General features: G+C 38.4%; 2 protein-coding genes and 1 pseudogene across 17 annotated transcripts in view; 2 read left to right on the forward strand and 1 right to left on the reverse strand.

Moving 5' to 3' along the window:
• The window catches only part of Huwe1 (HECT, UBA and WWE domain containing E3 ubiquitin protein ligase 1), a 152416-nt gene that overhangs the window by 125329 nt on the left and 1665 nt on the right, over nt 1-25422 (reverse strand). For 7 of the 16 annotated variants that reach the window (XM_074063889.1, XM_074063885.1, XM_074063884.1 and 4 more), the window contains exons 1-2: nt 24324-24599; nt 20903-21042 (exon numbers count right to left, since the gene is read on the reverse strand). The gene's annotated coding sequence lies outside the window, so the exon portion shown is untranslated. Of the gene's footprint in view, nt 1-20902; nt 21043-24133; nt 24269-24323; nt 24601-25422 lie in introns of those variants that run through there. The other 9 variants (XM_074063894.1, XM_074063888.1, XM_074063891.1 and 6 more) reach the window with 4 other exon arrangements.
• Nucleotides 306-2067, forward strand: LOC109695794 (eukaryotic initiation factor 4A-II-like). The gene is given in 3 exon segments (XM_074063895.1): nt 306-454; nt 492-572; nt 574-2067. Coding segments are annotated over 3 exon segments (1080 nt in total). The 5' UTR covers nt 306-332; the 3' UTR covers nt 1451-2067.
• Nucleotides 13113-13236, forward strand: LOC141420165 (small nucleolar RNA SNORA51; annotated as a pseudogene).

Below are 25422 nucleotides of genomic sequence, written 5' to 3' on the forward strand. Positions count from 1 at the left end.
TGAAAGTAAGGAGGGATCTTCCCTGACCATGTCAGGTATCAGCAAATTGAATCTTGAAACCAAGCCTACTATTCACTATTTGATTAGAGGCACAGACATCACTGCTTAACTGATTTGTTGAAGGAGATGCCACCTAATTGTCAAGCCTTTTATATCACCTACTTCAATTACCTACATTAATAACCAGCCAACAAATATTCTGAGAACTATTTATGATCACAATAACAGCTAATATTTACTCGATACCGATCATGAATTATCACTAATTCATATGCCAACTTGAGAGATAGTGTCCAGCTTTTCCAGTCGGGCGCTGAGTCCTTTTTCGGATCATGTCTGGTGGTTCCGCGGATTATAACAGAGAACATGGCGGCCCAGAAGGAATGGACCCCGATGGTGTCATCGACAGCAATTGGAATGAGACTGTTAACTTTGATGATATGAATTTAAAGGAGTCTCTTCTTCGGGGCATCTATGCTTATGGTTTTGAGAAACCTTCTTCGGGGCATCTATGCTTATGGTTTTGAGAAGCCTTCAGCTATTCAGCAAAGAGCTATTATTCCTTGTATTAAAGATCCAAAAGGTAATTCTGGCCCTTGGAGACTATATGGGAGCAACTTGTCATGCCTGCATTGGTGGAACAAATGTTCGCAATGAAATGCAAAAGCTGCAGGCAGAAGCACCACATATTGTCGTTGGAACACCAGGGAGAGTGTTTGATATGTTAAACAGAAGATATCTTTCTCCAAAATGGATCAAAATGTTTGTTTTGGATGAAGCAGATGAAATGTTGAGCCGAGGATTTAAGGATCAAATCTATGAAATTTTCCAAAAGTTAAATACAAGTATTCAGGTTCTGTTGCTTTCTGCCACAATGCCAACTGATGTGTTGGAAGTGAACAAAAAATTCATGAGAGATCCAATTCGAATTCTGGTCAAGAAGGAAGAATTGACCCTTGAAGGAATCAAGCAGTTTTACATTAATGTTGAAAGAGAGGAATGGAAGTTGGACACACTTTGTGACTTGTACGAGACACTGACTATTACGCAGGCTGTTATTTTTCTCAATACAAGGCGCAAAGTTGACTGGCTCACTGAGAAAATGCACACCAGGGACTTCACAGTTTCTGCTCTGCATGGTGATATGGATCAGAAGGAAAGAGATGTTATCATGAGGGAATTCCGATCAGGGTCAAGCCGAGTTCTGATCACTACTGACTTGTTGGCTCGTGGAATTGATGTGCAACAAGTGTCTTTGGTTATAAACTATGATCTACCTACCAATCGTGAAAACTATATTCACAGAATTGGCAGAGGGGGTCGATTTGGGAGGAAAGGTGTGGCTATAAACTTTGTTACTGAAGAAGACAAGAGGATTCTTCGTGACATTGAGACTTTCTACAATACTACAGTGGAGGAAATGCCCATGAATGTGGCTGACCTTATTTAATTCCTGGGATGAGATAGTTTTGAATGCAGTGCTCGCTGTTGCTGAATAGGCGATCACAACGTGCATTGTGCTTCTTTGGGAATATTTGAATCTTGTCTCAATGCTCATAAGGGATCAGAAATACAGATTTTGATAGCAAAGCGACATTAGTCGTGAGCTCTTGTGAGGAAAGCCATTGGCTTTTATCCTCTTTAGAGTTAGACTGTTGGGGTGGGTATAAAAGATGGGGTCTGTAAAATCTTTCTTTCTTAGAAATTTATTTCCTAGTTCTGTAGAAATGGTTGTATTAGATGTTCTCTATCATTTAATAGTATACTTGTGGACTAAAAGATATAAGTGCTGTATAAAATCAGCCAATTATGTTAAACTAGCTTATCTGCCTTTATTGTGTTTCACTAGCCTGAATAGAAAGGCCTTTAAAATTGATTTGTTTTAAAGAAAGCATTTGAATGCAGTTTGTTTGGTATTGTATTTATTCAATAAAGTATTTAATTAGTGCTAAGTGTGAGCTGGACCCTGTTGCTAAGCCCCAGCAAGCAATCATATCCTAGGTACAGTTAAACCCCCAGTAAAATTGCCATATTGCACATGTCTTAATGAAGTTTGAATGTTAAATAAATTGTATATTTACTTTAAAAAAAAAAAAAAGAGAGATAGTGTCCAGTTTAGTAAGGCCAAGAAAGGCTACATACCTAGTAAGTGGTGGAACCTATACACAAATGGAAATTTGTTCCCCAACTCTACGGTGTACATAATGTCTATTTACACCACCCTACCACCCCCTCTCTTGCAGACACCAATCTTCCTATCTTCAGTCACATAAAACACGATTTTCATGTGCCCTGAGGATGACTGGACGAGATTTTATTGGGAACTGATCGTAAGATGTAATAATGAAGCAATGATAGAGCAGCTTTTACTCACCCAAAACAAATCTGGAAATTCATCTGCAGAAATGCAGTCTCATTTAAGATCTGAATATACACCTCAGATTAAATGTGTGTGCTTGCTCTGGGTTCTTTTCTGCATTGCAGAATGATCATACAAAGAAAATAAGGGAAGGGACACCACAAAAGAGGAATCTAAACCTCCAATACCAACTTTGGAGGTGAGAAGAATGGTTGGAGAAGGCATGCCAGGCACATCCTCTACTCTATAGTCCTGGGAAGCTATTGATCCAAGAGTGTTGTATCCTTCTGGTCACTTTTTCAAAATTATTTAGAGAAACTGGTATTAGAAGAACTAGGCCAAAAAACAACAACAACAAAAAAAACCTAGGCAAACAATAGGGAATCACCAAAGTGGAAAATTATCAGTTTTGCCAGTAGACAGGAAATGGCAACATGCCAAGAAGTCCTTCTTAACATTCTGAATGAAAATAAAAACAGCAATGCCTAAGTGTTAAGTTATGCAAATTAAGGAGAAAAGGAAGAATCTTTGTCTATGCAATTTCTTTTTGGTGGTACCAGGGATTTAACTCAGGGTCTCGCTCTTGCTAGACAGGCACTCTAACCACTTGAGCCACTCTGCCAGCCCATTTTTGTGCTGGGTGTTTGAGATAGGGTCTCGGGAACTATCTGCCTGGCCGGGCTTTGAACTGCAATACTTTTGATCTCTGCCTCCCAAGTAGCTAAGATTAATTACAGGAATGAGCCACCAGCTCCCAGCATGTCTATGCAATTTTTTCCCATATCTTAAGCTTTCCTTTGTATTTCAAAAGAATGTCAGGTGTAAACATACATACAATTCAAACCCAAGCACAAAGTTTAGCACAGGCTTGAGTTAACATAAAATATTATCACTATACACAACACAGACTTATCTTTCTATACAGTCCTATTTCTGCATAAACAAGTTTGATGTTCACTTTCATTTCATATATCAAAGTACAAATCTGAGCCAAACCCTTGAAAAAGATGTAATTCATAGGACATTTTGCATTAGTACCAGAGAGGGAAGGAGAAAGAGAAAGAGAGAAGAGAGAACATGAGCGCACATCCTAAACCGTATATATCTGATCAAGTTTCTAAGCATCTCAAACCTTCACTACCTCTTACATTGCCCCATCTGACCATTTTTGGATTCTGAGACGGGGTCTTGCTATGCAGCCCAGGTTGGCCTAGAAACACCCCACCCCCCCAAACACACACACACCTTTCTTTTGATGGTGCTGGAGTTTGAACTCAGGGCCTTGTGTTTGCCAATGAACTCTTGATTCCTTTCCTCATCTTCCTGAGTGCTGGGATTACACGTGTGAATCAGCATATCCAATCCAATCTAATCACTTTATAGGAGCCTTTTCTTTATGAAAGTAACAGAATTTCAAAATGATGGTGAAATAAACAACTTTTAACCTTAATAAACAGGTGCCTATGCAATTTTAAACTGGTGCTCTGTAATAATGCTAGTCTATAACCTTTAAGAACTGACTGTCTTTAATACCCTTATTTGTCTTATCATCACATCCAGTTTCGAAGATACAAGTGCTTTCTCAGCCTTGCCCTCTTCTAACAGAAAATTAAGAAATACACCTTCAGTTCAAATCCCAGTACCATCAATGAAAGAAGCCTTTAATTAAACTAACACTCTACTCAAATTTCAAGAACTTGCCCAGAGAAAAGCCTGCCTGTCTACTAGCTGAATTTCACTGGAAGGGCCACAGGCAACATTCAAGGAAAACATTTTTGTCTGTCAGAAGTCAAACTACTTAAATTATCTTAAGAAATAATTTACTTCACCTGAGACTTAATTTGAAAAACAAAAATGCCTGGTCATACAAATATCTAACTAACCTCTGAGGTGGGGACTTTTTTTCAAGCTATATAGGTGATTTGGCTGCACAGGTCAGCATTGAGAGCCACTGTATTAATCATGCTTTGCCAATTTGTGACTGACTTAGGAATTTACCATAAAATAATAGTACAGGATAAATAAAACAACCATGTGTTGATAACTGTTGGAAGCTGGGTGAAAAGTACATGCGCACTCATTATATAATCCCCAATTTCTACATGTGTTTGGAAATCTCATACATTAATGATATTTTAAATTAAGACTTTATCCTTCAGAACTCTCCATTCTGTCCTCCACATTGCTAACACAGCAATCTTCCTAAAACTCAAAATTTAACTACACCAAGTGCAAACACCATACCTAAACCAAAATTCAAGACCTCTAGGACCTGGGTTTGCTTATGTCTGACCAGCAACATATTACGTACTATTCTCCTCTGCTCCCCTCATGCTTTAGCATGTCGAGCCTTTTAGTCTTCCTAACATTCCAGACTTCATTGCTCTCTGCTACAATGGTATATATCTCCCTTAAAGCTCAGCTTAAATGTCACCTTTTACAGGGCCTTTTGAGACATCACCATTTGAGACATCACCATCTCCAGAATAAAACTGAACTCGTTTGTTCCTTCACATACCCTTAATCCAACATCTCTTTACCCGACAGTCTCCCCACTAGACTGAGTTTTGCAAGAGTGGGACTGTGTTATATTTGTCTTTGCATCTCTGTCATCAGCATAGGAACTGTCACTTAGTAGATTCATAAATGAATTAACTATCCAGCAAATGTTCAACAAAGCTAAAAATCCAAGTCACATTCAATTCTCTTGGTGAAATTTTCACATGAGGAAATCAACTTAAAAAACTCATTTAAGCCTCATCTATCCACTCATCATAGTTATAACTTTTTTGTTTCGTATTACCAGGGGCTGAACTCAGAGTTTCCTGCTTGTTAGGCAGGCACTCTACCACTTGAGCCATGCCTCCCTCAATATAACTATGAAAATATTACGCAAGGCACTGAGATGGGCACTATGAGCCTCGCAGGTATACAGAAATGTAGAAGATGAAAAAAGGCAGATTTGAAGCAATGGTAATATAAAGGCAACAGTCAGTACACAAAGCACAATAAGATCAACAATACATATAATCCATACTCAACATAAACCATGATCATCTTGCCTTTTCAAATCAGTTCAGTGGTAGAGTATTTACTTAGCATGCACAAGGCCTGGGGTTCAATCCCCAGCAACACACACACACACACGTTTTTTTAGACAACAAATTTGCAGAAAGCAAAACAATACGCCCAGCTTTCACTTTGGGCCAGTGTAGAAAAATAGTTTAGAAAAATATATATTAAGAAATGTAAGAACAAGTAGCATATCAATTTGGGCATCCTCTTAATGACACATAGAGAAAAATAAGTGTGTAGAAATCTTTAAATTTCATCATTTTATATTGCTGAACCACCACAAAACTCCTGAAATCTCTGGCAAATTTAGTGCATGATGAGAATTTAGTTGTGTGCATGATGAGCTTTCACTGGCTTCTTAAAGGGATCCATGGCTTTAAAGAAAGCTGCTTAGCCATTATAACGTTTTCACTTATATTTCCCTTTCATTTATAAAACACAGGTAGGTGGTATTTTCACCAAAGCCACATGACAGGTTACTGTCAAATACAATAAAGACATACCAGAATAGCCAAGAAACAGAATTCTAAGCCGGGTGCTGTTGGCTCACGCCTGTAATCCTAGCTACTCAGGAGGCAGAGATCAGGAGGATCACAGTTCCAAGCCAGCCCACGCAAATAGTTCATGACACCTTATCTGGAAAAAACTCATCATAAAAATAGCTGGCAGAGTGACTCAAGTGGTAAGAGCACTTACATATCAAGTTTGAGGCCCTGAGTTCAAATCCTAGTGCTGACCCCCAAAAAGAAACATAATTCTAACCCTTTTGTATTATTCAGCTCTAATTCTGCATGTTCCTTGATTTATAGAAATAAGTAGCATCTCTAAAGACCAAGCCATATATATTTAAGAAATTCTGTATTCCTGAATAAAATCCTTTAGTCCTGTAGTGTCAAGAGAAGTAGAAAAAACACAAACCTTGTATATAATGGCTAGATTAAGTTTACTTCTAAATCAAGCGAGGTTTTACATGACATAATGTATTCTGACAAGTTTTATTTATAGAGAGGAGGAGTTTCTAAAGGCAGCAACCTTATGCTAAATATTCTATAGATGGATATAAATACAGATATGCAGATCTGATCAAAAGGTAGACTTTCTAACCATTCTATGTATTATTACATGTATTATTACATGAGGGAGAACATACAGTACATATTAATAATCTCCAGATTGTTAACATTTAAGTGTTGATGTTAACCAAAAAGTTCAACTCTATTTTGTGAATTAATCAAAGACTTTAATTGTATCTCAACAATTCTGAGTAGGTTTAAATAAATTTGGAAAGAACAGAAACAAAGATTCTATTGTACAGTTTAAAGAGGAAGTTATTTATGGCAATTATCAATGTGGCACCAAACTCTTTTCAGTATGATAAAAAGAATTCCAACCTCACAGATTTGTTAGGAGAATCAAATTAGGTCGCTGATGAGAAAGCTGTAAAACAAAGCCCTTAAAAACAAAGATACATCCCAACATACAGTATAGACAAAACAGCCTCTGTTAGTAAATCTAACAGCACCACACACAGGCTGGCACACAGTTATTTCAAATGTTTTTTAAATACACGAAACAATGCAGACAATCTGCTACTTTAAAACATTTGATCAGAAGAGGGCTGGGGATTTGGCTCAAGCAGCAGAGCACTTGCCTACTAAAGGCCCTGGGTTCAATCCCCAATACTGCAAACAAAATGAAACAATTCATGTCAGAAAAAAAGGTGCTTGCAGTATGCAACACACAAATGAACTCAGCCACCACTGGCTTTATGACTTTACAACAATCTGGGCCTCAAGCAAAAGGAAATACAATAACTAAGATCCCTTAAAGTTCTATGTATAATATGTTGTCTTCAGTTCCAGCCAAACGACTAGTATTAAACTAAAGAGCTAGTGCTGCAGGATGCAGCTCAGTGGTAGAGTGCTTGCCTAGCATGTGTGAGGCCCTGGGTTCCATCCCCAGCACCATGGGGAAAAAATCCAAGCAAGCAAACAAACAGAAAGCCTCAAGAGCTAAAATTCCAAAAGCTTATTTTTTTTTAAATAAAGAAACTATGGGGAAGGGGCGGAGTGGCCCAAACAATGTATACACATGTGAGTAAATGTAAAAAGGATAAAATAAGACAAATAGTCAAAAAAAGAAACTATACTGTAATAAATAATTTTTTTGTTTGTTTATTGATGAGAGGGTCTTGCTATATAGCCCAGGCTGGCCTTGAACTCCTGCCTCAGTTTCCCAAGTGCTAGGATGACAGGTGTGTATCACTATGCCTGGCAGAGCATATTTTTAAAGTTCAAATAGCCTTTCCTAAGGTGGAAAATAGGAACTAACAGCTAACCATTTGGACAAATATTAAAGGACACACCTAGGGTACACCAGCACTTAAAACACAGAAGGCCAAATTCTCAAGTATCAGAAGACACGCCAGGGAGATAAGTCTTGTAATTGGGGTAGAGAAAAGACCTTCCATGAAAAACATGCAACAGAGAAACCACAAAAAGACAAGGTTGTAATTACATTAAAAATTCCAAATCACAAATACTGAAAATATCTGCACTAGAGACAGGGTGCTTCTAATACATAAAGGACTCCCAACTGAAAATAATCCAAGTGAAAAACCAAATAAAAGGGCATGAATTTACAATTTACATAAACATTTGCTCATCCTCACTAGTAGTTAGAAAAATGCTAATTGAAGGAAGGAGGTGCTATGTCTCATTCATCAGACTAGTTAAAAACTTAAAAATAATATCCTGGTTTGCCAGGTGCCAGTGGCTCACATCTGTAATCCTAGCTACTCAGGAGGCAGAGATCAGGATGATTGCAGTTCGAAGCCAGCCCGGGTGAATAGTTCACAGAGACCCTATCTCGAAACTACCTAAAAAAGGGCTGGTGGAGTGGCTCAAGGTGTAGGCCTGAGTTCAAGTCCCATACTGCAAAAAAAAAAAAAGAAAAGAAAAGAAAAGAAAAATCCTGCTTTGACACATAGGTGGAGAGTTAGACGCTCAGATACTGCTAGTGGGAATGCCAATTCCATATTTTTTTTTTTTGGGTGGGGTCAGGGTTTGAAATCAAAACTTCACACTTGCAAGAAAAGCACTCTACTGCTTGAACCACACTTCCAGTCCATTTTACCCCGGTTATTTTAGAGATGGGGGTCTCAGGAACTATTTGCCAGGGCTGGCCTCCTCCTCCAGATCTCAGCCTCCAAAGTAGCTAGGATTGCAGGCATGAGCCACTCACCTGACCATACAGACTTTTTGAGGGTCATTAACCAAGTACAAACATGTTGGAGACAAGATAGCCTCCTCACCAAATGGTATAGGGAAAACTGGATATCCACATGTAGAAAACAGACTGGAATTAGGTCTCTTCACCTTTTACAAAAATCAATTCAAGCCAGGAAAATCACTTCAAGATCTAGGTATAAGTCTTGGTTTTCCGAATAGGACGCCAATAACTCAGGAAATAACAAGACTTCATGAATGTGATTATATCAAATTAAGCTTCTGCACAACAAAGGAAACAGTTATCAGCCTGAAAAGACAGCCTACAGAAAGGGAGAAAATCTTTGCCAGCTACCCATCTGATCTGCAATACATAAAGAACTCAAAAAATTAAAACACCAAAATAATATGCCAATTAATAAATGGGCAAATGAATAGACAGTTCTCAAAAGAAGGAATACAAATGGCCAATAAATACATGGGAAAAATTTTCAGCACCTTTAGCCATCAGGGAAATGCAAGTCAAAACTACAAAATTCCATTTCAACCCAGTCAGAATGACTATCATTAAGAAAACAAACAAATACCAGTGAGGCTGAAGTGGGGGGAAGAACCCTTTTACACTGTTGCTGGGAATTAGTGTGGACACTATGGAAATCAGAATGGAGGTTTCTCAAAAAATGAAAAATAGAACTACCATATGATCCTGCTATACCACTCCTAGGTATATACCCAAAGGAATCAAAATCAGCATACAATGGAAATATCTGCACATTCATATATATCAAGGCACTAGTCACAATAGACAAACTATGGAATCAGCCTTGGTGCCATCAACAGATGAATGGATAAAGAAATATTATATATATATATTTTTTTTCACAATGAAGTATTATGAATGAAATTATGTCATTTGCAGTAAAATGGACGGTACACCAGATCATGTTAAGTGAAATAAGCTAGGCTCAGAAACTCAACTATTGCATGTTTTCTTTCATATGTGGAATCTATACCAACAAAAAGGGATGAAACTAAAAGGGGACTACTTCAAAAGAGGACAGGGACCAGTGGGCGGGGGAAGGGTGACAAAACAGGGTCATGGGAAGGTTAAATATGATCAAACTGCATTATATTCATGTATGAAAATGTCATAATGAAATCCATTACTTTGTACAATATACACTAATAGAAAGTCAAGACATGTTCTAATACATTAAAATACACATAGCACTTAAATGGGCAATATTACATAGTACATAAATGCAAAAAAGTATAAAATGACATACGCAAAAAATATTTTTGAGACAGGGTCTAACTATGCAGCCCAGAATGTACTCAAACTCGTGATCCTCCTTCCTCAGAAAAGATGGGCTTGGAAAACATCACTGTTTTTTCTGTTCATTAACAGTGTTGGGATTGAACCCAGAGTCTGGTGGATGCTCTACCAATAAACTACATCCCCAGCCCAGGAAACATCACTTTAATTTCAAAATTTTATACGCAGGAATTCAGTCCCATCTATTGGTTTATGGCGTCCACATATATGCATGAAAATACAGAACCAAATCAGATTGTCCCATAAAAGAGCTTCAAATTGACCTAATAGTAGAATGTAATAACCATAGTCAAAAAGAAAGTGAGTTTTTTTTAATGTTTGCCTTTCTCACCTAAGTTTCTACTCTTTGGAAATTTTCCCTATTTAGGGGGTATTTTATAGGAATGGGACCATTTATTCTGCACTTTTATGGATTGCACCTGAGGGCACATTCAGATATAAAGACAAGTTCTACTTTAAGGAAATATTAAACAATGGGAACAATACTGGAATAGGTAACCTGGGCTTGATGCTCAACTCTACCACGTGGTACCCAGCCATGATACATTGGGCAAGCCACTACCCCTAACCTAGGTCTATAAAATAAGGAGCTTGGCATGAATATTATTAAACATAGGGTCTTATCCATCTCCTCTGTTGGACATGGAGAAGACTATCACTTTGAAGCCGCTGGTTCAGTCATGACTCACTTAACATGGATGTTACAAGAAACACTTTATTAAGGGGTCTTTGTTGCTTCGCAAACATCCTCACTAAACAGCTAAAACATCACTAGGCAGTATAATCTTATAGGACCACTGTCATATATGATGTATCATTGACTGAAACATTATATGGAACATGACTATAATTTGTTTTGCTAGAGGCAGAGATCAGAATTCACCCATGAAGAAAGTCGGACTTTACTTTTCAAAAGCAAAAAAAATCTCAAGTGCTTGACTTAAAAGGCTATTTTCAAATGATATCTGCATTTCTCCAATCTTTTTTTTTTTAACAGTGTTAGGGATGGACAGGGTCTGACACATGCTAGGTAAGCACTCTACCAGACTTCTTTTAAAGGTTAGCCTTGTCAAGGTATTTAAGGAAATTTTAGGAATAGAGACTTGTACCCTATCCTGGGTGGAAAAGACTGCGAGGCCCTCCAGGCTGGAGAAATCAAGATAGTCTCTGTAAAACATGGCAGCTGATATAGGTGTGGCTATATACAGGTATATGTTCTTCCACAATATTAATTTATTAAGAATTACCTTGAGGTACTATAATACTGTAAATCATCACAGGTCGTACACTAAGCATACTACAGTGAAAGATGCAGGACAATCTTTCTAAAGGGCAATCTCAAAATATATATATCAAAAGCCTTAAATTTGGCTGGTTGAGTGGCTCAAGTGTTAAGAGCACCTGCTTAATGAGCGTGAGGCCCTGAGTTCAAACTCCAGTGCAACCCACCCCCCCAAAAAAAAAAAGAAAAAAAGTCTTAAATTTTTGCATTCCAGTTCTAGAAATTTCTTAGAGAAATAATCACGAATGTTACAAAGATTTATTTATCAGGTGTTCCTATGCTTCTTTTCTTCCTTCAACACTTATTTACTGAATGCATACTCTGTACGAGGGAGCACTGTTTAAGATCATGAAAAACTGGAACTTCAGTTCACACCTTTCAAGGTGTGAACATAGGCAACTGGCTAAATAATGAATCATACATAAATCAGAATACAATGCAGCCATGAAAATGGTATACAAGTATACATAATGACATAGATAGGAAAAGAGGTCATTATATTAAGTTGAACAGCAAATTTAATACCCTTCCTGGGCTGAGGGTGTACCTAAGTGGTAGCATGCATTCCTGGAATGGGCTGGGCCCTGGGATCTATCCCCAGCAACACAAAATAAAATTAAATAAGCAAAAGTTACCCTTGTATGCTGCTTTGGAGGAAAAAGCTAAAAAGAACATTTTAAGGACAACCAAAGAAATTTGTAGACTGGACATTATGTAATACTAAGAAAAATACCAAATTCTGTATTGTGGTTTTAAAGGAGATGCTTTTATACTGAAGGATTTTAAGGATGACATGTCATCCTTAACTCATATGATTCAGAAAAATTAAAACACACATATGTATAGTCAGTCTTATATCCTCAGGGATATATTGGATTCAATCAAATTATGTCTGAGCCAGGCACAGTGGCACATGCTTCTAATCCGAGTACTCAAGGGCCAAGGCAGGAGGATCTTAAAAGATTTAAGGCCAGTCAGGGCTACATAGTAAGACTTTGTCTTGGAAAAAAATGTGTCTGTATTAAATATGTACACTTTCTTACCATTATTTCTTAAAAACTACAGTACAACAACTATTTATGTACTATCAGATATTATAAGTAATTTAGGAATGATTTAAAGTATAGGAAGGGTATGTGGAGTTTATATGCAAATACTATACCATTTTATATAAGGAACTTGGAACATTTGTGGATTTGGGTATCCTGAGGGGTAGGGATGGGGTTCTGAAACCAATCCCTCTCAGATACCAAGGGATGACTTGTACATATAAACCTAATACGGCAAATTCTTAATCATTGATTCTAGCTGGTGGAAGATAGATGCCCATGTGCTATTTTCAGTACTTTTATGTTTAAAATTTTTCCTAAGTTGGAAGGGATGTAATGAATGAAAATTTAAAAAAGAAAATTTCTTCCCCAACCCCCCAGAGCTGGGATTTCAGGAGATTTCTGTACTTACTGTTATTTTTTTACCAATAAAAAAATAATTTTTTATTATTTTTTATTTTTTATTATTTTTAATTATTTTAATAATTCATGCAGAACATAATTTAAAAAGTCAAGAAAGTGTTTTCAAACAAGTTACTATAAAATGAGCAAACAAAAAAGCCCCATTCCCAAAGCACTCTTACTAAATGATCTTAACAAGCTCTAAGTGCTACACAAATTTAATATTACTTAGTAGATTTTTGTGTGGACATCACATTTTAAAGTTTTTCCTTCCATTCTCATAGTATGAAACTTCAATTCACAGTAATGAATTCAGAAAGGAAAGGAATAATACCAGGTATAACAAAGCATTCCCCCTTTCCTATATTACCTCTTCCAAAAAGACTTGAGACAAAACTAGACTTTGTTCTTACACTGACCATAAAGAGAAGGAAAAGTAAACCTACCCCATATATACCTCAACCCAGGCCCTGTGCTTAGTCTATATCATGAATGGGAAGACATGGTGTGGGAGGGAAAAAAAAAGACATAAGGCAAAACTGTATGGTAAAAATTATCACCAAGGCAAGGTGGCTCACGCCTGTAATTTCAGCTACTCAGGAGGTAGAGATTGGACAGGTTAAAATTCAAGGCCAGTCCTATCAAAAAAGTTCACAAGACCCCCATCAACCAATAAAGCTACGCATGGCAGTGCAGTGGTACAGGTCTGTCAACCCAGATATGTAGGAAGTGTAAATAGGTGGATTGCTATTCAGGCCTGCCTGGGCATCAACTCGAGACACTATTCAGAAAATAACTAAAGCAAAAAAGGGCTGGGGGCACGGCTCATAATGGTAGAGTACCTGCCTAGCAAGCACCAGGCCGTAAGTATACCTCAGTACCCACCCCAAAAAATACACAAATACACACACACACACACACACACACACACACACAAGGATGGGGAGGCTGTTGTGTTAATTTCTCTCTGTACTTTTTCAGTACATTTGAAATATCTCCAAAGTAGAAATGCAAGTATTACCGGAAAAGGTAAAAGTGTCCCTGACCACTCCCCCCTCCCACCCAAAAAGTGTCAGCTTGTTCTAGTTGTGTGTGTGTGTGTGTGTGTGTGTGAGAGAGAGAGAGAGAGAGAGAGAGAGAGAGAGAGAGAGAAGAGAGCAAGAGAGCACGCGCTAAGTAAGATATGCTGGAGACTGAACCCAAGCCTCACAAATGCTATGAAAGCACTCTACCACTGAGCTCCACCACTAGCTCTAGCATTAAAACAAACATAAACAGCATCATAAATTATGTACTATCTTGCAATTTGCCAAAATTGTCTTCAAAATAGCTATATTAACTTATAGCACTTGGAAGTATTAGAGCAGACTCTTCCCATACTTCTATGACTTTGTACTGTCAAATTACTTTTGCCAATCTAATGATTAAAAGATTTCATTTTAGTTTGCCTTTGTGAATCTTAATTTGAGTACCTTTTCTTGGTATTGGACATTTTCAGTTTTCTATTCTGAGAAAAGTCTGTCCTCTTTTCTTATCCTTTAAATGTTACCCTTATCAGTAAGATGAGAACACACCAAAATGTTCATAATGACTGAATACTGGAGAGGAATTATGATGCCTGCAAATATCTACTTTTTCTAGATTTTCCTGACTCAACTCAGTGATGGATATTAGAAGATGCTAAAAAAAAAAAAAAGGATGGAAAAATTCTTTTAGACAAAAGCATTACTTTCAGGGTGCTTTACTGAAGGAGTATGTTAATACCCCTAAGGAGGTCATAAAATCTAGCTCAAAGAAATAAATGCATCTGAAGTATTTTTGAGTTCATGGCCTATTTTCATATATCTTGCTTAATCCTAACCAATTTCTGTATGACATTCTCTGCTGCATTCATGTAAACGGCTATAGCACATTCTATTCTGTTCATTCCTCATGACTGTCCTAATCCTTGAGTGTGATTTATAAGTCTCCCTCCCCTAGAAGACCACCAGTTCTCTGTTTTCCATACTCCAGTTGCTTATCTTTGTATTCCCAGCATGTAGCAACAATAAGTATGTCCTCAATAAGTATTTGTTGAATGAATATGATTGCCCTCATTTAAAGGATGAGGAAACCGTCTCAATGATGAAGTAATTTGCCAACTAACATAGCTATTACCTATTTCTTTTACACAAATTACAATGGCCTTATCTTTGTAGAATACTCTCTAGTTTCAATACTTTAAAATGTATCACTGCACTTAAATGTTCACAGCAACCTATAAAGCAGGCATTTTGATTTACCATTTTGTAGATAAGAATGAAAATTAAGTGATACACCATCGGCCTACTCAAGCTCTAATTTATATGAAGTTCAGCTGTCTCTATGATTACTGTGTTTAGGAGCCTCTATATGTACAAACATTTTTAGGAGCATAGAGGGAAGGGAGAAGGTAAGAGGAAGGCAGTTAAAGCAACAGAACAGAGCTCGACACTAGGTTAAGTTCATCTACAAACCATAAACTGGTATTGTACTACCAACTTCACGCACCACTTTGAAACCACATCTTGACCCAAAGGCTTTTCATGACATTACCCTGTATTCACCAGACAGTGGAAGACTTTCTTATGTATCAGCAGTCTCAAATGCTAGGGAGGCACATAGAATTAGGAGACCTTTGATAAACAATAGACATACTATTATCATGCTTGAACAGCATAAGGGAAGAAAGAGTGACACGAAAGAGCTAACAAACTTTAAATATAATCTCATTTACAGTCCTTAACTGGATTATAAATTTCTCAAGGGCCAAGACCAAGTCTCACTCACTTTATGTCCCTAATTCCCTGTACTGAGAAACACTCAGTAAATGCTTATTCAACTGGAAAGAGGTAAGGTGTGTGAAAAGAAAGATATAGTATTAATTTTTAAATGAACGATGGTTTCCATTTATTGAGCACTTACTATGGGCCATATGCTATACTTTAGATACTATGCAAAATATTAAAAGGGATAATTACCTCTTCTCTAACCTGTTATATAAGGTGCTATTCAAGTATGTTAATAGTGGTGACACTGACATCTATTGGGAAGACTCATTATGGGTTACTAAGGTTATAGCAGAACCTTGAACAGAAGAACCCTGAACAGTAGGGGGCTGTGTAGATGGAGAGATCAAGGCAATCAATGTAATACACATCACTACAGAACTGGGTAAGACCCTTCGGAGTATGAATGTGACTCGTAAGGCTTTGCAAAGTGAAAAAGTACTCTGGTGGAACATTCAGTTATCACTGGCTAGACTCTAAGACCTAAAATGACCAAAGAACAAATCCCATCCCTCCCCACCACTAATGGCCCTACGTAGTCATAAAGGGTCCAGAAACACCTTGTTAACTGGGTATTTCACCACCCTTGACTGCCAACCTGAGCTGCTAGAAGAGCTAAATGAACTAGTATATTAAAAAATTACCACCTACTGATCGCCTTTAGTGTACTAAAATATTACTTTTTTTTTTTTTTGGTTTTTTGAGACAAGATCTTGCTATGTAGCCCAGGCTGGCCTGAAATTCACGATCCTCCTGCCTCCCAAGGGCTAGGATTCAGGCATGTACTGTACCACCACACTTTGCTTCTAAAACCTTACATTTTTCTCATTTAATTCCAATGACCAAATAAAGTATTTCCCCAGATAAAACTAAGGTTAACTTACCCAAACTAATAGAACTAATAAGTGACCAGGGTCCAAATCTGGACTCGATGATTTCTGCTATTACCAAGGCTTCTCAAACCTTTCTACCTAAATTCTAATACAAATTTTCTATTTACAAAGAAAAAAAAATAAGGGAGAATGAAGAGGCAGCCTGGGGAATGGAAATTAAGTGGAAAAAAGGGACTGTGTACAAAGTTCAAAGCTACCCAGGGTAAAGAGGGATTTTCCTTGATATCACCTTTTATCTTAATCTCATTAGCTGATTTCAGGTCTGGGACAGAAATGTACCAAGAATAAGCCTGGAACATCCTGACGTACAATTCAGAAAAATCATCCAAGACTACTAGGGATCATGTGAAAAACAATCAGCCAACTTCAAGAGAGTTCCATTAACCAAAACAGGAACAATCCTCAGTACATTAGCTTTACTAATGTTTTGAAACTCAACAAGGTCTACATCCATGAGTGCCTAGTTATACACATATACATGTTTATGTATCTTTCTGAATATGACAGGGAACCAACTCATTGTTTTGAAAGCTGTGTTTTAAAAAAAACTGAACATTTATTCTACTCTTTCTATATAAACTTTCTCTATAAACTACATCACTGACTAACCAAATAAAAGAGGGGACCAAAACTACTGTATTGAAACATCAGCATTTTGCAGCCCCTGGTAAATAATTGGATTAAAAAAAATCTAGGACATCATCAAAACATAATGAAGGTTGTGAATGAACACCATTCACAATGGTCCTCACAACATGTTTGCCAAAGTGAACGAACCTAAATTTAATCAAGTCTCTGGATTCATCTGGCAATGTGTAGGAAATAGAAATATTGATCTGGGGGCTACATTTTAAGAATCACTGCATATAGAAGATTTCAAATTTACTTCCACGTGATGGCAGTAAGTAGTATGGAGCAGTGAAAAGTGAAGTGTTTTACTCATAGACTGAGAAAGTAATGGCCAGAAAAACACAGTGAATCCTCCTGCCAACTACTGTCCTGTGTCAGCATTTCCCTGACCAGGAGCATCAGTATCACCTTGGGAACTCAAAACTGCAAAATTTGGGGCCCCCTCAGACTTACAGAATGAGAAACTCTAGTGGTATGGCTCAATAATCTGTTCCAGCAAGCCCTTTAGATGATTCTGATGTTCCCTAAAATTTCAGAATCACACCCCAAACCCTACAAGGTAGGTAAATCTTCATTATTTTACAGATGAAGAACTGTGGCATGAAGAGGTTAAATAATATGTACAAGATGACACAGTTGAAAAGATACAGAGTCAGAATTTGAACCACACTCTCCATCTGCTGCTTCTTTTTTTTTTTTTTTTTCAATTCTGGGGCTTGAACTCAGGGCCCTCACCTTGAGCCACTCCACCAGCCCTATTTTTGTGAAGGGTTTTTTGAGCTATGGTCTCGTGAACTATTTGCCCGAGCTGGCTTCAAATCCTCCTGAGTAGCTAGGATTACAGGCATGAACCACTTGCGCCAGGCCAGAGTCTATCTTCTTAATCACTGTGTTGAAAAGTCTTTCTTTCCACTCATAAAAACTTGAGACAGAAAGCAGTGGCCCATGCTTATAATCTCATCTACTTAGGAAGCCAAAGTAGGATAACTTGACCCCAGGAACTTGAGGTCACTGGGCAACACAGCAAGATCCTGTCTCAAAAAATATAGGAGAACAGAAATAAAAATATGTATAGTAGATGGGGAAAAAAAGCAAAGACCAAGAGAAATATGCCTCATTATAAAATAGATAAATATATGTAGCAAATAACAACCATTAAGCAATCTTTAAAAACTGTTCTAAAACAAACAGCCATCAAATGCAATATACCCAAGCATCTTCAAAACAATTATCTCTAACATCTAATTATAAGGACTTAAAACCTGAGTTGTACTAAAGATAGTACATAAATTCATGGTAGTATGTTCGGACTTTCCAATCTTCTAAATCTAAACTATCAGGATCATTCCAGAATAATTTAAATTCTCCCTGCTTTTAGTCACCACTTAATCCCTATTGAAAAGGAAAATCTGCTTTCTTTCAACATTTAAGATTATACAACCAAAATCTCAGGGTTGAAGAATTTTTGTAGAAAAATTTTAACATTTACCTAGTTCAGTCAGCACAGTACAAACTAAATCACATCTACAATACCAATTTTCATTGAATGATACCTTCATAAAAACAAAAATATTCCAACTTTCTGTGAAAATCATTCTGGGATCAACTTATATCACCACTGTAATTTTAAAAGCCAAATGACTGAAAAAATTTTTTAATCATTTTGAGTTCTCTTAAAGAACTCAAAAGTTGAAAATCCTCAGGTTAACAGCCTTACAAACAAACAAAACCTACAGTTGTTTTACTCATAGAGCACCACTCCTTCAATACCTGAAAGCATTTCTATAACCAGAAAACCAAGCTGGATGACAAGTACATCAAGTTTTAGCAACTCAACCCCTGTGACACATCAAATGAGAAGCCTCCCAAGAATCTTAAGAGTTGAATTATCCCTGACATTAACATATATAAACATCTGGTAACCAGTCATTGAGGACAGGAGTCAGAGAAAAATACAGGAAAACACTTAAGTACACAAGTGCTTATGACTATCTACCATATAGATGGGGAGACTGCAGTAAAGCAGCCTAATATGGTCACAGCTACACAACAGATTTTTAACAACTTATCTTATTCCAGGAGAGGAAATATGGAATGTGAAGGGCAAATATTTTCAAAGCAACCAAGTTTGGCATTTTAATACTTCGAACTCATGGTTGAAAACACACAACAACAACAACAACAAATAACACAGCACTTCTATTGTGAATGTGCTGTTAAGAATTGGGAAAAAAATCAAACATTGGAATCCCTACTGTGTGCAAAGTTCTTTAACAGTACTCTATAGTTATCCTAGTTCCACATGATCTTGTTTAAATTTTTTAACTACAGAAACATTCCAGTGCAAATATCTAACTATATCTAATGTGCTCAAAAATGCTTTTGTTGAAAACATAAACTTGCTGCAATTCTCAAGAAATCAAATTACTATTTAGCCAATTTTCAGAGTGACTCTTCTTTATCAATTCAAAGTCCTGAACTCATGACCCATAGCAATGGTGATTTACAATCATATTTCATCTAAATACCTCAAAATTTTCATTCATGATGTTTCTCCCTTTCTGCCCCTTCAACTTGAGGTTCTTATTTTTATTCTTCTTCCTTGAAATCCTAACTTTAAATATAGGCACAAGAAGCCTTGCCCTGACCACTTTTGTGTGTAAGTCAAAGGCTGGTTGGAACCTGTATCCAACTTCCTTTCTCTAGTTTTGAAGATGAAATGGATATAGGGCAGATCCCAAAATGGCTAAGGTTGCATAAGAAATGAACAATTTAAAGGACTTTATACTAGGCTTCCAGATGAAATAAAAAGAAAAATAACAGGAAAAGTACAGTTGTGTATAATAGCTGAAAACCAGGATCTAAGAGTAAGCTCTTAAAAACTGTTTTAGTGTGACAGCCAAAGAACTCGTCAGTAGGTATCATTAGCTTTGATGCTATAGGTCAGAACAGCTGAGATATTGCTACCAAGAAAATAAAGAGCAACACTATATTATATTATAAAATAACCAAATCACCTAAGGATATGGCTACCATGCATGAAAACCCCCAAAGGCACAATCAGGTCATTATAGGAAACATCAGCTTCTTCTACCAGGAGGCCTACTTTTTATCTGGAACAGTAAACAGGGCCAAGACATGGAACTGAAGTCAGGTATCAAATTGGACTTTGCCACAGAAAAAGGAATCCATGACTAGTTATTTTAGGATAGTGACTAGACCAGCAGTATCAACTCCAACTGGGATACAGGAGATTACTACCATTGTTCCATTATAATGGGTTCTCCCGAGTCTTTTAACAAGAATGGGCTAGAGACCTCTATGGGCTGTAATTTCCAAACGTGTAGAAAACTGTAGACAAATTCTTCAACAATTAACGAGTGACTTCTTAAAAGTCACTCATTTTTTTGAGTTGTGATGCTTTTGCAGTTATGTTTAAAAGAACTCTTGTCTTTTAGAGATACAAATATTTTACAAATAAAAATAATATGACAGCAGGGGTTTATTTCAAAGTACAGGTACATGGAGGGATCATCATACTACTCAGTTTTAATGTTTGAAACATTTCATAGTAACTTTTAAAAAGAATTGGTTAGACATATCTTGTAATTTTATACTTATGTGATTTTAAAAATCATGTACATACAGAATTCACTTAAACATTTCCCTTTAATTCAATAATGAGCTCCATCTACTACAATGCAAGAAACAACCAGTGCCACATATGATCCAAACCATGGAGGAAATCAAAGCAACTCAAATGCAGAATGAAAACAGCCCCACATGCTCCATTCCAGGAAGTAAAATACAAATACTACACACAAAGATCTACAAAAACTAACCTAAAAATACAGCCAATCATACTCATCCTGGAGGGAAATCCCAACTCTGCTCCAACAGCTTCCTGAACCTTCCTGATGACCAAGTTGGTCTGCTGGTTCTTCTGCAGCACTAACCCACTCAGGTCAGGCTATTGGAGGACCTACAAAAAAAGGTAGGAGGGCAGAGACATACAACACATTAGAGTGTGGGGGAGTTAACCATTATATCAATATTTAAACATAATCACAATTGTTCTTTGTGAAGCAATTGTCCTCATGTACCTATTTGCATTTTTAAGACCTGCTTTGAGCAGTAACTGAAGAATTTAGAAACCAACAGTAATAATACTTCTAATGACATTAGACAACACCTCTGAAAACTCAACTGAGTTTTCAAACTAAATGAAATTAAAGGAGAGAGTTGTTAATCTTGTAAACAATTTTATGTCCTCACTATAAATAAGGAAAATTATATTCTGTGAAAAAAAAATTGTACACATAAAAATTATTTTTCACCTTCATACATGCCTTTTGGCCATACTGGGAGACAAACGATAAACATCCTGGAAATTCAGGTTGAACTTTGCCACTGAACCTTAGACAAAGTTTTTATTTGGTATTGCCACTCCTTCCTCTCTTCTCAGAGATCTACCTAGAATAACTTAAACCTTTTAGGTCACGCCTAGATTATCATTCCCAGATTTATTCTAATGCTGAAGGACAAGAGTCAAATTAAGGGTTAGCTAACTTGTGATCACTGCTGAACCCATTGTAAAAGGTACCAAGGCAAAAATCTGAAAACAAAGTGAAATGTCCTCCCATGAAAAAGGAGATTCATTTATGTCCAAAGCACTTCTCAAAATAAAGCAAATTCTGAAACTCAAAACTAAAGTCCACATATAGTTAGTTATAAGATGGTTACCCATCATAAATTTTCAATTACAGTATACTTTTTGCCACCATATTTCCAGTTCAACTCCCACAAACTACAAAAGTAATTAGAAAAAAAAAATCTCCAAATCAAATGTAGTCACTTCTATTTCATAAGCAAGTTAGAAAACATAAAATGTCACAAGCACAACAAGAAATAGTGTGTCAAAGAACTGTCAGTGGTTCCCTCTGGAAAAGAAGCTTGGTATTGTAATCAACCTTTCCACTGTTTCTCAGATAGGAATTATTCTACTCAGGTAAGAAGATGGCCAAGTAGAAGAACCCCCCATGCTGATTTGAGAGGCCAAATAAATGAGGTAGGAGAAAAGAATTATGAACACATGAAAACCAGCTAGCTCCCTTTTCCACTAAAAAATGCATGATACAAATTTCATTACTTTTTGTAGGGTGAATTACAGAACAGACTGCCTTTGAAGGAGTGGAAGGAATGAGTAGGCAAGGGAGGAGGCATCCCTTCCAAAAGGTAAAACACTTGGGTGTGGTTGACAGAAACATCATGGGTGATGGTCATTCCAGGAGAGTGATTTTGCACTGAAATTTCTACACTAGCTTCAAAGACTGGGAATCATATTCAAGCAGCACGAATCAGTGGAGATAGAGTGGTTGATGAAGAGGGAAAAAATACAAAAATTATTGGTCTGGCCTAGAAATATACAAAAATTTACAGCTGAAGAAACAAAAAAAAATCTCTTCTTTCCCAGGTCATAAAAGGAACATATAATATATAATATGGGTTATCTACCAATGTATTTGCACCCCAATAAAAAGTCATCACAATTTATTGTGTGCTATGAACCAGGCACTTTATAAATTTTCTCATGAATTCTAGCAACCCTTTAAAGTACTACTATCCCCATTATATAGATGAAGAAACTGAGAATCTGGAAAGTAATTTGCCAAAGGTCACAAGGTTCAATGTGAACCCAAAGCAAGCAGTATCTCTACTACACCAGGCTGCCTTGCATGAATGGGAAATGTTGGTGTCTCCTCAATCTATGCAACATTGGAGTTAAAAGAAAGCAATGCAGAACATGTAATCTACAAAGAAAACAAATGATAGGGAATTAATTGCCTGGAATACAGGTGGTGACATTTTTGGGGTGGGGGAGAAATAAAGCAAAACAGGGCAATGTTTGAGGGGCAAGACATACTCTAACACATGGAGGAAGGAAAATGAAGAATCTCTCTAGAAGATTCAACTCTTGGGGAAAAAAAGGAGGGGGAGGGAGGGGTGTACAAGGATTAAGAGGTTAGAGACACTTATGAGGTGGTTAGCAGCAAAAATAGATGTCAACAGACCAAAAAGCTACAAAAACTCAGCAATGCAGGAAAAGGGGGCGGGTCAAGGCTTGCACGGGATATGGTGGAGGGACTAGGAAGAGAAAGTTGGAGGGTTATCCTCTAAGACCTTTTTTAGGTGGTGGGGGAGCCAGTTATGAGGAAGGAAGGGCTAACAGCCACAAATGAGGAGGCCATGAGGTCTGCAATCATCCAACCCATTCATTGTCCTGCCTAAGAGTGGTCTAGTAGCATTGAGAGTTAAAGAAAAGTACCCTGTCCCGGATCAGGGCCAAACAGGCGTGAAGATCTGAGGAAATGGAAGACTACCATGGCTCCATCCACAAAGATGGAGTAAATGCAAGGAACGATATAGGCTCTATTCAACGGCTGCACCAAGGGGACCAATGGAAAGAGACTGGATAGGCTAGAAGATTCAAGATAAGCTCTAAATTAGAAGGACTAGGGAGAGGCTAACAGGAAAAAGCTTTGACTCCCCCCTCTAAATACTAACCCCAACTATCCACGTAGATGAGGGAAATTTGACAGGGGGTAGAATTTGGGGAGAAAGGAGAGGAGTACGTCAGAGACTACAACTTGACCCCTCAACCTCAGTACAAAGAGCATAGGAATTGGAGAAACAGAGTCCCCCTCCACTCAACAAAAACGAAGGGATTCATCTGGGGCATCACCAGAGCTGAGAACGGAGGCAGGCCCATAAAAAATGGTAGGGGGGAGGAGACCAGTCGTCGCTGGTAGGTCCCCTCTCCCACCACCCAATGTAATCCCCACCCCACTACCCAACTAACTCCGAACCCCCATCCCACACTTCCCAACCCGCCCACTGCGGAGGCGACAACGGAGGCGTTGATCGATTGGTGAGGCAAAGGCAGGCCCACACGCGGCTGAGGCCCGGGAAATGGTGTCGCCCCAACCGACTAGAAACGGGATGGTATTCGTTTCAGGTACTATTTAGCGGCACCTCTGCGTTTCGCCATTTGTCACCTCCTTAACGCCAGGTACCTGAGAGGCGTCACAAACGCGGATAGCCAACACCTTAGTCCCAGGTCCAAGCTGGACAGACATCAACCTCCGCCGCCATCTTAACAGCAGGCGGACCGAACCCTAGTCACTGCTCCCCCACCACCACCCCCAAAGCTACCTCCGCCAACGAATCCCACGAGGACGTAACACTGCTCCCGCGAGAACTCACCGTCTGAGAACAGCACCAGCAAAAGACGCTGCCTTTCCCTTCGCGGCTGCTGCAGTCAGTAGCCGAAATGCTGCCGCCTCCGCGCGATCCCGCGAGAACCTCTACCGGACGGGGAAAACCTGAGCCCAGCCCTTCACAGAGCCCTCCCCCCACCAAAGCCGAAGTCGCTATAGCTCCATTCTCACCCTACGCGAAGCGAAAAGCAAATGACGCACAGCCTCACGAAGCACCAAGGGGCGGAGCCAATCTGCCGCCGCCGGCGGCTCCCGCATGCGCTGCAAGAACTATCGCGATATTACGTTTAGCCTCGGCGAGACCTTCGAAATTCACCGCAGGATGCCGCCCGCGCCTCGCCTTTAGGAAACACGAGATCTCGCGAGACCAGGTGCATACTCCTAAAAAGGAGAAAGGCGGGGCTTCGTGAAAATGACTGGGAGTTTTTCGCGGAAAGGGAGGAAGCTCCCATCCTGCAGGGATCTCGCCTACCACGAGGTTTCCGACCCACTGCGGAGCTGGGTGCCAAACCTCGCGATGACACAGCTCAGCGCCAAATCTCGGCCATGTCCTGAAAACTGCCTCCGCCCCCGTTCTAGGTGTCTAGAGCCTGCCTAGTGCTTGAGGAAAATTTAAAAAGTCAACCTGTTTATTCTCACGGTTCCGGCAGAGCTGTACCAATTACCCAAACTCCATTCTGGAAGAGAAGTAATGGATCCCCCATTGTTACCTGCCTCCAGGAATAACATATAATCCTTGACTAACACATAAAACACTTTCAGTCTCACAATAAGCATGCAAATGCAAATGAAAACAATGACATAACATTTTTTACCCATTAGATCAAAAAAAATTTAGAAGACTTATAATATCCAGAGTCCTTCCCTAGCCGCACTGCAGGATAACCCGAATCCATCTTAATCTAACGAAAGGCTCGTATCGTTAGTTCTAGCTCCGAAGCCACCAATTTTAACTACTGAAGCTTTACTTTGGCATAACCAAAAAGACCCAATAAAGTGGTTTTCTCCAAACAAAGGAGTCTGCCCTCAAAGGCAAATTCACGCTTGGGGTGGGGAGGTGAGTGTTTGAAGCTTTTAATATGGCA

The sequence above is a fragment of the Castor canadensis genome, chromosome X (assembly GCF_047511655.1).
Source record: "Castor canadensis chromosome X, mCasCan1.hap1v2, whole genome shotgun sequence".
NCBI lineage: Eukaryota > Metazoa > Chordata > Mammalia > Rodentia > Castoridae > Castor > Castor canadensis.